At 40.6% G+C, this 13,053-nt stretch overlaps 3 protein-coding genes across 3 annotated transcripts; 2 read left to right on the forward strand and 1 right to left on the reverse strand.

Annotated features, from left to right (window-relative positions):
• The first annotated feature begins 461 nt into the window (after positions 1-461).
• Positions 462-1,037, forward strand: LOC125177633. The gene has a single exon (XM_047879760.1). The coding sequence runs from the start codon at positions 462-464 to the stop codon at positions 1,035-1,037; it is 576 nt and encodes a 191-aa protein (XP_047735716.1).
• A 782-nt stretch (positions 1,038-1,819) lies between these two features.
• On the reverse strand, positions 1,820-4,725 carry LOC108666706. Its single transcript, XM_018153622.2, has 2 exons — positions 4,387-4,725; positions 1,820-2,999 (listed from the first exon to the last, which is right to left on the reverse strand). Exons 1-2 carry the CDS (start codon positions 4,490-4,492, stop codon positions 2,152-2,154), a joined length of 954 nt encoding a protein of 317 aa, XP_018009111.1. The 5' UTR covers positions 4,493-4,725; the 3' UTR covers positions 1,820-2,151.
• Positions 4,726-8,470: 3,745 nt separating this feature from the next.
• Positions 8,471-11,928, forward strand: LOC108666703. The gene is made up of 4 exons (XM_018153619.1): positions 8,471-8,852; positions 9,955-10,032; positions 10,729-10,839; positions 11,639-11,928. Exons 1-4 carry the CDS (start codon positions 8,666-8,668, stop codon positions 11,863-11,865), a joined length of 603 nt encoding a protein of 200 aa, XP_018009108.1. The 5' UTR covers positions 8,471-8,665; the 3' UTR covers positions 11,866-11,928.
• The last annotated feature ends 1,125 nt before the right edge of the window (positions 11,929-13,053 follow it).

The raw sequence follows: 13,053 nt of genomic DNA on the forward strand, positions 1-13,053 counted from the left end.
AGTGGTTATTTTTATTATTCTTCAAATTTCAATTATTATTTTAGATATTTTGGCATTTATAAAACTACTAAATTGTAAACTCTTTAGTGAAATGAGACATGAGTAGAATAGTATGCTTATTATAAAGGTAATACAATTGTGTGACACAGTGACAGTGTGAGTGTGACAGACAGTGAGAGTGAGACTGCATAATCAGCATAGAATTTTGGAATCAGCTCTATCAGGGGTGAGGGTGACTTTTTCAATGTATATTCAACCTACACAAACACAACAAAAAAAAAACTTTGGTTAGCAGGAAGCATTTCTTTTCTGAACTTCCAAGAAAATTCTTATGTACAAAAATACCTTACGTTATATTGATGCTGTAAAGTCACGATAAACTTTTTCGATGCAAAAATATATCGTGATATATTTTGAGGTTAAATACATCAGTATGTATAGATGGTATAACTAACGAGTATATGCAAACAGACGGTGCGAGCGGCAATTGCTTTGTTCAGACAACGTTATCGCCCGCACTCCTTCGCACTCAGCCGTTCTCATCCACACTCCTTCGCTCTCAGCCGTACTCATCCACACTCCTTCACTCTCAGCCGTACTCATCCGCCCTACTTCGCACTCAGCCGTACTCATCCACACTTCTTCGCTCTCAGCCGTACTCATCCGCACTCCTTCGCTCTCATCCACACTCCTTCGCTCTCAGCCGTACTCATCCGCACTCCTTCGCACTCAGCCGTTCTCATCCGCACTCCTTCGCTCTCATCCGCACTCCTTCGCACTCAGCCGTACTCATCCGCACTCCTTCGCACTCAGCCGTTCTCATCCGCACTCCTTCGCACTCAGCCGTACTCATACGCACTCCTTCGCACTCAGCCGTACTCATCCGCACTCCTTTGCACTCAGCCGTACTCATCCGCACTCCTTCGTTCTCAGCCGCACTCCTTCGCATTCAGCCGTACTACTTCGCTCTCAGCCGTACTCATCCGCACTCAATTTCAACAGCTCGGCCCATAGAGAGCTTTGCATCATCTCAATAAAGAACATCGTTAACTCAATGACCGCTTAGCTTTTCATAATTCAGTGTGTGCAGAGTTGCGATTATATCACAAAATTTGGATATTATTGATTACACACTCCTTCGTACTCAGCCGCACTCATCCGCACTCATCCGCACTACTTCGCACTCAGCCGCACTACTTCGCACTTGCCGTACTCATCCGCACTCTTTCCCATTCAGCCGTACTCATCCGCACTCCATTTCAACACCCAGGCCCCTAGAGAGCTTTGCATCATCTCAAAGAACATCGTTAACTGAACGACCGTTTAGCTTTTCATAATTCAGTGTATACAGAGTTGCGATTATATCACAAAATTTCGATATTATTGATTTTCGCTTCGAATCACAGACATGTGGAACAACCTCCCCAATGACATCGTTGGCCCTAGAGAGTGCATCATCTCAACAAAGAACATCGTTAACTCAATGACCGCTTAGCTTTTCATAATTCAGTGTGTGCAGAGTTGCGATTATATCACAAAATTTGGATATTATTGATTACTGCTTCGAATCACAGACATGTGGAACAACCTCCCCAATGACATCGTTGGCTCTCCGAGTATGAACGCATTCAAGAACAGACTAGATAAAGCTATGGAAATTTATATGTTCAGATTTGAAATGCCTAGCAACATATCGAACCCGTTGGAAGTCGAGTAGACTGACTTCCGTCAGTCGTGAAAAGATACGGTCAAATGACACGATTTTAGATCTTCTGTGAACAAGGCACGAAAAGGAAAAGAACCGGTGACAGGCCACATCAGGCCTACACTTCAGCGCGAGATCACTATGTTATGTTATGTTATGTTATTACTGGGATGCAAGACGGTCCAGGACTAGGCACTTGACAAACACGGACCAATTAGTAAGTAGGATATGATGGGTCGGGGCAATTTTAATATTTTTTTTTTCTAAAAACTCGCATTTTCCGATGATTTGTGAGCTTTTTTTGTCGCCTCGTACAAAATAATTGCCACACGCACCACCTATAATGATCTTTTATAGAATATTTGTTACCTTACATATTGAAATCACAAGTCATTGACAATATACACTTTGTACGGCCCATAAAGACAGGAGACGGTAACAAGCAATCAGTCCCCGTAACCGGAGTTGCGACTCCTGATAGGGGCGTCCGGGTAGACGAGGTCGTTGTAGGGTTCGTAGACCTGGTAGTCCGGCAGCCCTGGGTCCTCATGGTAGGGCACGCCAGGTACCCGCATGGGCAGGAACCCCAGGTAGTGGAAGATGGTGAGGGGCACTGCGATGGTGCGCAGCGTCAGGAACCTCTTCTGTCGGCTCAGCAGCTTTGGTTGTCTCGCCTCTGTCGGGGGGTTGGGCGTGGCTTGTTTCGAACCACTTTTGGGAACAAGTGCATTGTAAAATGCGTTATTTTTTGTCCTAGATTTGGCGTCCATGCCAGGGACGGCTCGCAGGTCGATCACCTTACCGGCGTCTCCAGGCTTCACCAGGAGGATCTTGTCGCCAATGTCCTCGGGGAGCAGGATGCCCTTCAGCAGCGGCGGTTCTTTCTTTAGGAGTCCTGCGGACACCCGACGCAGGGACATGGAGTCCTTTGACCCCTCCGCGGTGCTCAGGTCGTGGGGAAGGAGGACTATCTGCCCAACACCGTCCCCGCTAACATGGGAGCTGGTGTCGTGGGACGAAGGGGATGTGAGGGAATATGGGGCTGAGAGAGCAGCATCGCTTGTCGGGGCCGCTGCAGCGGGGGTGTCAGAAATTGAATTTGGGAGCCCAATAGGGGGAATTGGGGACCCAGCAGTTGGAGTTGGGGTTACATTAGTGGGTAAAGTTTGGGAGGAAGTTGTGGTTATATTCGGAGGGGAAGCTGCAGAGAGCCTGGGGTGATAATCAGGAGACGAAGTTGGGGAAGAAGACGCTATCGTCGCTACCGCCAGCAGCCCCAGCGCCATCATCAGGCCTGAAAAATATATTGCAAAATTTTAGTGTAAATATTAAAACTAGTTTGATGAGCATTGGTATTGATCCTGAAACCGGAGTTCAGATCAGCAGAAATCACAGCGAATAGACCTGGTGTCATCCTGACGCTTCCTTCATCTTTGGCGAGTCTCCTAGCCCAACCTAACATCACCTAACCTGACCTAGCCGAACCTAACATAACCTAACCTAACCTAACCCAACCTAGCCTAGCCTAACATGTGCTAACCTAACCTAACCCAACGTTTTCTCTTCGATGAGTCTCCNACTCTCACTCCCTCCACCACTCTCACTCCCTCCACCACTCTCACTCTCTCCACCACTCTCACTCCCTCCACCACTCCCGCTCCGCAACACTCTCACTCTCACCACACTCCCGTCAGCACTCCACATGTCATTATTCCCCCAACTCTCACTCTCACGCAGGCATTCACTCACACCATCACTTCCACTCTCGACATGATCTCACTCTTTCCTCTCCCCCAAACGCCACTCCTCCCCATCCCCCCGGGGAGGAGTGGAGGAGTGGAGGAAGTGGCCGGCGGCCGCAGACGCGGTGACGCAACCAAAATTGTTGCCCGCCACCGAACCGTGGTGGTGGTGGTGGTGGTGGTGGTGGCGGTGGTGGTGGCTAATGGTTGTTGTTGTATTGTTGGTGGTGGCTAATGCCTAATGGTGGTGGCAGCTTCTCATCACAACGCTCCGTCATTACAGCGTTGAAGTTCTTAAGTTCGAGTTGAGGTTGCAGCGCGTTAGTCCGCGTTGTAGTTGTGTAGTCAACAAGTATGGCCGCCACACGGAGTTCAAAACCAGCGACGTTCGATATTGCACGTCATGCCCTCGCAGGCGCTGCTAACTTCTTGCCATTGATACGAAAACTCATCTTTACGCCACTCCATCGTAACGTCCTTCCCTCAGGCCCTCACTCATGTTACCTTTGCCCTCGTTGCATCACCGCCACACCCCTCCGTGCTTCTGCTAGTCTGCTACTGCAGTAGCAGACATGCTACTGCAGTAGCATGTACTGCAACATCCGGCGAATGTTGCATGCAACCCGCACCATCGTGATGCTGCTAACTGCAGCGACTGCAGCAATGTGACTAACTCGTGGACGATATTCAGCATAACTAGAAAGACTAATTATAATCGATCTATCGATGCCTAACTAGCAACTCATTAAAGACTAGTGTCCAACTCAAGGCTAGCGAGCAACTAATTAGAGACTTATATATAATCAATACATTAATGGCTACTAGACAACTCATTAGAGAATAATAATCAAGACATTAAAGGTTTGTCAACATCTCATTAGTGATTAGACTAATAATCACGACAGAAACAGACAAAGACAAGCCTGTCTGTACACTTACGCGCTGTGCCGTTGCCGCTGCTCATGACTTTCGCCTCGAACATTCTTCCCTCAACTGTACACGCTTCGGTCCTTGTTATTTTTCGTAAGATTGTCCACAATTTCATTAACTTTTCGTCTTCTCAAAGCAGTCAAAAATTCAATTAAAGTTGATATTTTCGTAACTGTACAATTCAGTTGAAGTTATTCACTAAGTTATTCACGCTTCGAGTACGCTTTCTATTGTGCTCTATTTCATTCGCTTTTATATGTGCAATATATACTCATATTCTATCATTCGTATTAACTTCATGCATTTGTTGAGGTGAGTTTTCGATTCGTTTCTGAATATATTTTCCTGCTCTGTTGGAAGAAAGAAGTGGTCAGGGCTGTTGGCTGTGTCTATTATATACACAACTGATATACCTACCGTCGTGACTACACGTAGCAACCTAAGTACACATGGCGACCGAATTCCCGTCTGTGATTGGTGGATTTAGCAAGAAAAGCCGTCAGGGATTGGCTGACGGAGTTACAAACTCATAATTATAATTGATAGTACGGCCTCTAAAACTTATAAAGACTGCACTAAAAATCCGTACCAAATCTGCAGCAGAAGTCTGTACCAGGCCTGCCTCATTAGTCTGTACCAAGTCTGCCTCACAAGTCTGTACCAAGTCTGCCTCACAAGTCTGTACTAAGTCTGCCTCACAAGTCTGTACCAAGTTTGCAGCAGATGATTCCCTTCCCTCCCCAGGTCGGGATGAGGCAGAAGCGACTTTCCCTTTCACCGACGCGGGCGCGCGTCTCCTCTCGTTCACACTGCCAGGGTAAATTTACCCTGTCAGGGTACAGTGAACCCTGGCAGGGTAAAGTGACCCCTGGATGGGTAAAGTGACCCCTGGATGGGTAAAGTGATCCCTGGATGGGTAAAGTGAACCTTGGCAGGGTAAAGTGAACCCTGCCAGGGTAAAGTGCACCCTGGCTCTCACTTCGAATCACCGACATGTGGAACAGCCTCGATCTACGATTACGTCGTTGGCGCTCTGAGTATGAACGCGTTCAAGAACAGACTAGCTAGATAAAGCTATGGAAAAATATATGTTCGGATTTGAAATGCCTAGCACCATATCGAACCCGATGGAAGTCGAGTAGCTATTTCAAACTTTCGTCAGTCATGAAAAGAACCGGTCAAAGGACATGCCTTTTAGATCTTCTGTGAACAAGTCACGAAAAGTACAAGAATCGGCGACAGGCCACATCAGGCCTGCTCTTCAGCGCCGACATAACTATGATATGATATGATAGGATAAACTGTAATATTATAAGCGCTACTGCTGCACTGGGTGCCGTCCCATTCACTCATGAATGAGTGAACGGTACCAGAGTTTCAGTCGACATTTGGTGCAGACCCAGGAGGCCTAAACGACGAACCGAGTCAAGTCGCCGGTACAGCAGCTTCCTAAGAAATTAAATATATTAACCTTCATTCTATGTTTTTAAGATTCTGAAATTAAATATAATCGAATTTAATTTTTAAGATCGAACTTAATATCATCGCATAGGCGTATCGTCGAGTATATATCGTCAAGCCTACGCCGCGATACCTACAGCGATCCAAGGCAATTTCTCATCCGACTAAACTGCTATTTTCATCGTTCTTACTCCCGGTAATGTCTAACACCCTCTCACTGTTTGCCTTTTCTTTAAAGCTACTATTTCCTCACTAGCACTGCCACAACTAGCTAGTTACCACTAGCTAAAGACGCTTTACCACTCCCTACCATCTGGTCCCAGGGCATTATTACTTGTTACTTGTACTAGGGCAACCTGTTCATCACTACTTCCTCTCACTTATCTACGGCGCCCATGTGCTAGGTTACTGCTCACTACTTCAGTCTATTAACACTGCTNCACTAATGAGGTACACTGATGGTGTCACTAATGGGGTACACTGACGGTGTCACGAATGAGATATACTAATGGTGTCACTAATGAGGTACACTAATGGTGTCACTAATGAGGTACACTATTTGTGTCACTAATGAGGCAGACTAATGGTGTCACTAATGAGGTACACCTGTCTCTTATACACATCTAGATGTGTATAAGAGACAGGTAGTGGACCTCGCGCAGAATTCATTCATTGTAATCATTCATTTTCCATGTATAGCCAAAACATCAATGATAATCCATTTAAATGATTCATATTGCCGTCATATAGGAAGGCTGCCAGGCCATCGTGATGTTTGAGCTGGCAATAATGGGAGAATTTGACAGAAGTTAATGCCTCATTTAGCCAAACAAACAACAGACGCTGACTTTAAAAATTTGGAATAAATATTGGCAAGGTTGCTTCCGTTTGACCTTACATCGAAGCCGTTATTGCTCTTCTTCTTTTGAACGTTTAACTAAGCTGTTAATACGCCAACTGTTAATGCCTATAACTAAGCTGTTAATACGCCAACTGTTATAGCCTATAACTAAGCTGTTAATACGCCAACTGTTATAGCCTATAACTAAGCTGTTAATACGCCAACTGTTATAGCCTATAACTAAGCTGTTAATACGCCAACTGTTATAGCCTATAACTAAGCTGTTAATACGCCAACTGTTATAGCCTATAACTAAGCTGTTAATACGCCAACTGTTATAGCCTATAACTAAGCTGTTAATACGCCAACTGTTATAGCCTATAACTAAGCTGTTAATACGCCAACTGTTATAGCCTATAACTAAGCTGTTAATACGCCAACTGTTATAGCCTATAACTAAGCTGTTAATACGCCAACTGTTATAGCCTATAACTAAGCTGTTAATACGCCAACTGTTATAGCCTATAACTAAGCTGTTAATACGCCAACTGTTATAGCCTATAACTAAGCTGTTAATACGCCAACTGTTATAGCCTATAACTAAGCTGTTAATACGCCAACTGTTATAGCCTATAACTAAGCTGTTAATACGCCAACTGTTATAGCCTATAACTAAGCTGTTAATACGCCAACTGTTATAGCCTATAACTAAGCTGTTNGGTGAGGGTGACTTTTTCAGTGAACCATTAATTACTGTTTTACATGTTATCATGCACCTTATCATTATGAAAGATTCTTTAATCTGTGATAGGAATTTTTTCTTTAGGAAATATGATGACTAGGTACCTACCATATAAGCCTAAGCCTAAGGTAGGGAGTACAAAAGTAGCTTTTTTTATCAAATCGCTAACTTGTTAAGCAATACTGAAAAAGTGAGAAACATGAATAGAATGCTATTTTTGACATAATAAGTGATTAAGTGTATACTCATACATGAGACTGAGAGATCTTGCAAGTTGCACATTCATTTCACTCATGATTTCAGGCTCGGCTACAACTGCAAGCATGTCTCGTGAAACATTCTCATGCAGACATGCACATTGCACAATATTATTAATATAGCATATGCAGGTCACTAAGAGGTCAGGCAATTTAGCTCAAGTTTTTATCAATTTATTTGAACAATATTCTTCAATTTTATGTTTACACTGTCCATCTACCGCTACTGCCCTACCAGGCTACCGGTAGTCTGGTAGACCCTATATTATGGTTCCTCAGATAATGTATCTTGGGTAAATGTGAGTTCTTACAGCTCAATTATACTGTATTACTAACAAAAAGATGGGAGATATAAAAAATTTGTCTGCAGAAATCTCATAATTCCAAAACGGGCAATGTTCATAAGTCATAAGGTTGGAAAGATGTGCTTTCCAACCTTATTGAACCTTCTAACCTATTGAACTGAGCAGGAAAGCTCAGTATGCACTGTGCAGCATTGAAAGTGGTTACTTTCTACACCTGGCAGTTTCTAAATTTTATCTGAAGCCTTCAGTGCATTGTTAGAATGTACTAAAGAATGGTAAAGCTATACTGTTTTTAATTTCCTGAATATTTATTTAGAATTCTTTTTATGGAGCATACCTATATGTAAATACAGTACACACATATACAATGTATTCCATTGCTTTTGATTTGATTCTAAATAATTAGGCATAAATATAAATAAATATTTTTTGAGGCATAAATAACAATGTACAAACTATCACTCAGAGCTAAATGAACCTCTTTTTCAGACTCAATGCCCTGTAAACAGTGCACTAAAGGTAAACTTTAAAGTTGACTAGTTTAAATTAGTATAGAGCAAACATGACTGTTTGCTCTGTGCTTGGTAGTGAAACTTCTTCACAAAACGGTGATTATAAACTATACATTTCCAAGGTGTGAAAAATTTTTTAAAAATGTCTTTTGGCTTGTGGCCAAAGTGACATGAGTGTTGATAAGTGTGAGAACTCCAGAATATGCGGTAAACACTTCAGTACTCTGCAATACAATCAAGATTTCCGATTTGAACTTTGTGGCATCAAGCGAGGGAACAACTACCGCAATTTGAAAGAAGATGCCACTGCTGATCAACATCTGCCAGCCACATTGCTAAATGGTTCAATGCAATTTGGTAAGTAACTACCTATGTACCAGTATATAAGTTTGGCCACTTTTGACTAGTAATATACTTCTCACTTGTGACAACTTTAACTTGCTAGTTGAATAGTAGTTGTTTTAAATTAATGTATGAAAAAAGTTTGGGTTTTCATGAGGAATGAGTCATGATAATGATGCTTGCATTTCTTTTTAGTAATTTGAGATAACCAGCCTTCTAGAAATTTTCTGCAAGCTTCTGAGTGGGTGACTCAATTCTAGATTTACATGTTACACTGATTAGTAAAGAAGCACTTTGAACCTTCATCCAATGCAGGGCATGAAAATTTAAATTACTTGATCAATTGATTTAATCAGAATTTTAGGAGCAATTATAGACAACTGAATTTTTTGCTTTACTTTTGTGTTGGCTGAATTGAATTTTTTCACATTATTGTTATAATGATCATTTTCTGGCTCATGATTTTGAAATACATAGTATATGTAATTCATATTTGTTTATATATTTATATAGGTATATACATACATCCATATTTTTTGATTAACTGGAGATTTTGTTACCAGTCCATTGGACAATATATAATACTGGACATTTTTAGGCCTGCAGATTATTATTCAAATTTTTGCCGATGTAAATTTGTTGAAGTAAACTTTTAAAAAAATAACTTTTGTGTACTTAAAATAATTTATTCTAAACAATTTCATTGCTTTTAAAATTTACAAAATGATTTTATAAAAAAATTAGCAGATAGGCATTTACAGCCACAACCTCATGAGGTTATGTTAAAATAAATTTGTATAAAAAATGCTAATTTTAGTGAGGTTAGGTTAGGATGCATTGATTTTTTTTACAAATTATTGCAACTTAAAAACTATAATTAGATAATGTTGGGTAAAGTGTATGTATACATATTGGAAATTTTCAAAAACCTTTTCACTATTCAGTTCATTGTTGCACTTTTTACAAACTACAATTTGGAATAGCTTGGCTGATAATAAATTACTTGAGTGTGTCTAATATATGCCAATTCTACCTATACTACATAATTTCTAATTTTTCCCCAGAAGAAAGGAATAAATATTCATGTTTTTTTATTTAAGTTCTGTTCTATTTACAGAGACTAAGTCTTCCCGGGTGGTGAGACTTGAGAGAAGAGGGCTGAAACGCTTAGCTCAAGAAATACTTGATAATGATGGTGAGTGATAAATCACATTCACATGACAATGAAACAAAATGCAATGATTTTACAACACTTCTCTTTAACTTCACTTCTTGTTTGTTTGTCTGTCTGCTACAAATCTTATAATCGATATTTAACCCACTTCTACCTGTCCAATCAATCTGAAATTTGGCACACTTGCGTAAAGTTGGAGACAATGCATGAATCAATTGAAAGAACAAACAATTTTATAAAAAAATTTTTTTTCATTATTATAAAAAATTAAAAAATAATTTTTTCTGCTACAAATCTTATAATCCATACATGACAATTTGACCTGTCCAATTGATCTGAAATTTTTGCACAATTGCATAAAGTCAGAGACAATGCATGAATCAATTGACTGAATAAATAATTTTGAAAATTTACAAAATTTTGATATCTTAAAAAAAATTTTAAGGAGAATTTTTTTCAATATTTGAAAATAAAATTAGAACTTCATTGTACATGTGTAACATCCAAGACACTAGATTGTTCAGAAGTGTTGTCTTTAAAAAGTAATTTTTAAACATAAAATATTATTTCTAATCATGACCTATGGGTATCAATAAATTTATATTATTTGACCTAACTCTAATTTAAACAATAGAACATGTAACAAATGCAAATTATAGTAGGTATGTATGTAACAGTTAAAAAGTGATCAATCATATGTGAATAATTATCTGGCAGAGAATGAAGCTCCCGCTAAAAGAAGAGCAAGGCACAGCATTGCGCTTTGCAGCACGGCCCCTCCGGTTGCACAGCATTACTACTTCAGTCCTCTAGATCACCTCTGCAACAGTAATTTTCAGACTTTCCTTAAAAATTTGCTTGCTGTTAATTTAATCATTCAATGCCATTCTTGCATGTTAGCCTTGAGTGTTCATAAAATATATTCCTTTTGTTGTTCACAAAAAAATCTGAAAATATTTGCATAGCTGGTCCAAGGTAATACATACCTATAGGCTATACCATATCCTTCGGAGACATTGGAGGGCACAATTTTAATATTCAGAAATAAATTTGGAAATACTTGTATATTATTCACATATTTAAATGAGTTTATTTTCTACAAACGTCTCATGTGCAAGGTTTGAGTCTTGATATGATCATTGTGGACTTATTACTTACCCAAACCTATCAACAGAAGGAATCCTGCTCTCTCTTCTGATCATCATATAACATTATTCTTAAGAATTCTATGTATTTATTCTCATCCTACGTTTGCAGAAATTTTTTAATTCAAAATGAGAGTCTTCTACACAAATAGCTACTTCATTGCCATGGTATCAGTACATGCTTGATTCCTCATTTAAATCTATACCTACTTCATTAAAAAGTTCAATGCAGCACAACATGATTTAGAATGGTAATTGTTTTTTTTTCAAGTAATCTGATAGAAAGCTTTGAACTTGCAAGCGGTATTCTCCATGTATCAAAATTGGCATCGTAAGCACTTATACTCCTAAACCATTGTTTTTTAATTGATTTCTTAATTAAATCATACAGGGCTTTGGAGCGTTATTTTTTTGCAATTTGGTAAGATTTTCCATTACACAACATATTTTTCCGAACTTTAAAACATTTTGGCCTTGGGCAGAAGTTACTGGAGAGCCTTTGCAACCAACTTCTGGGCCTCTTCCAACATCTTCTAATGAACTGCCGAAAAAAACAACTTATGCACTCCCACTGAAGCCGGCGTGCAAAAGGCTTCCAGAACCGACCATTTCACCCCTGCCAGTACCATCCTTGGAACATCTCTCAGGACAGCCTCTAACACCTATCCCAGGACCGTCTAATGAACCTCTTCCAGAACCGTCTCAGTAACCTCTTCCAGAACCGTCTCAGTAACCTCTTCCAGGACCGTCTGTAGAACCTATTCCAGGACCGTCTAAGAACTTAAAATTGTTCACAAAATTAATGAAAGCCACTTGCTTGTGTCTGGAACTCAGAGACAAAAAGTTAAAACCGCCGTCCAACTGATTTCCCGCACTGTAGGAAAAGCCCTTGAGTTTTTGGGAGAAGCTGGCCAGTTGAAGTCACGAGGTTGGAGAAACACGGCAAAATTCATTCTCATGATGGACGCATGGTTTGACCTCTTGAACTGTTCAAATCCGTACGATCAAAAGCCGTTCAAAGGAGATCCATCTCAACTATCGCTGCTCAATGAAGTCACAAGTTTTTCTGAAAATGTCAATGGAAAAGTTTTCCCATTTATTAAAGGCATTATCATCACCTCAAAATCCCTCGTTCAACTTCATCATGCATTGCTTTCAGAATATAAAGTTAGTTTCATCATGACTGGTAGGCTAAATCAAGACGTTCTGGAAAATTTTTTCGGCGTCATTAGACAAATGGGTTCACTAAATGACCACCCTTCAGCCTTAGATTTCAAGCACCGCATCAAGAAGTACGTCCTTGGGCGAAAACAAACCCTTGTTGCATTGGAGCCTGATACTTCGCTCGCACGTGACGATGATGCGGTTGCTTGCGGAATTAAACGCTTCTCCAATGCTTCTGCAGCATCACAGCCTCTAGAAAGTCCTTGCATTACAAGTGATGTCTTAAGAAACATTAGCCTGCCGACTGAAGACTCGACTTCTGATTGTTCTCTGCCGATTCCAGAAAATGAGGAACAAGCTTTCTTATATGTTCTTGGGTTTATAGCCCACAAGTTCCCCCAAGTTTCGTCGAACCTTGTGGATCCCGGTAGCTGGACAGATCACGTAAACAAAGGTGCTCTCACCTCTATGAAGTCCGAGTTAATCCCTTATTTTAGAGCTTTTGAGAGTGTCTTTAGACATCACCATGGCCTTTACTTGAAGCCGGGACCTGCTGCAATCGCCCAATTAATGAGCTACGTTGATGAAACCTGCGATGTACCTCAACACATAGTGAGATTTTACTTTCGGACGCGGTTAAATTTCGATGGCTCAACGAGAACGAGTTGAAAAGTTCTCGGTCGAATTTTCGAAAATTAAGCAAACTAGCTAAGTAGTCTTGTACTCAGAATTT

The sequence above is a fragment of the Hyalella azteca genome, unplaced genomic scaffold, assembly GCF_000764305.2.
Source record: "Hyalella azteca isolate HAZT.00-mixed unplaced genomic scaffold, Hazt_2.0.2 contig3772, whole genome shotgun sequence".
NCBI lineage: Eukaryota > Metazoa > Arthropoda > Malacostraca > Amphipoda > Hyalellidae > Hyalella > Hyalella azteca.

Coding starts and splice junctions, on each gene's coding strand:
- LOC125177633 (XM_047879760.1), top strand. CDS start 462: ATGCAAACAGACGGTGCGAGCGGCAATTGCTTTGTTCAGACAACGTTA.
- LOC108666706 (XM_018153622.2), bottom strand. CDS start 4,492: ATGAAATTGTGGACAATCTTACGAAAAATAACAAGGACCGAAGCGTGT. Junction 3,000..4,386: donor CAGCGGCAACGGCACAGCGC/GTAAGTGTACAG, acceptor TATATTTTTCAG/GCCTGATGATGGCGCTGGGG.
- LOC108666703 (XM_018153619.1), top strand. CDS start 8,666: ATGAGTGTTGATAAGTGTGAGAACTCCAGAATATGCGGTAAACACTTC. Junction 8,853..9,954: donor AAATGGTTCAATGCAATTTG/GTAAGTAACTAC, acceptor TTCTATTTACAG/AGACTAAGTCTTCCCGGGTG. Junction 10,840..11,638: donor TCTAGATCACCTCTGCAACA/GTAATTTTCAGA, acceptor GGCCTTGGGCAG/AAGTTACTGGAGAGCCTTTG.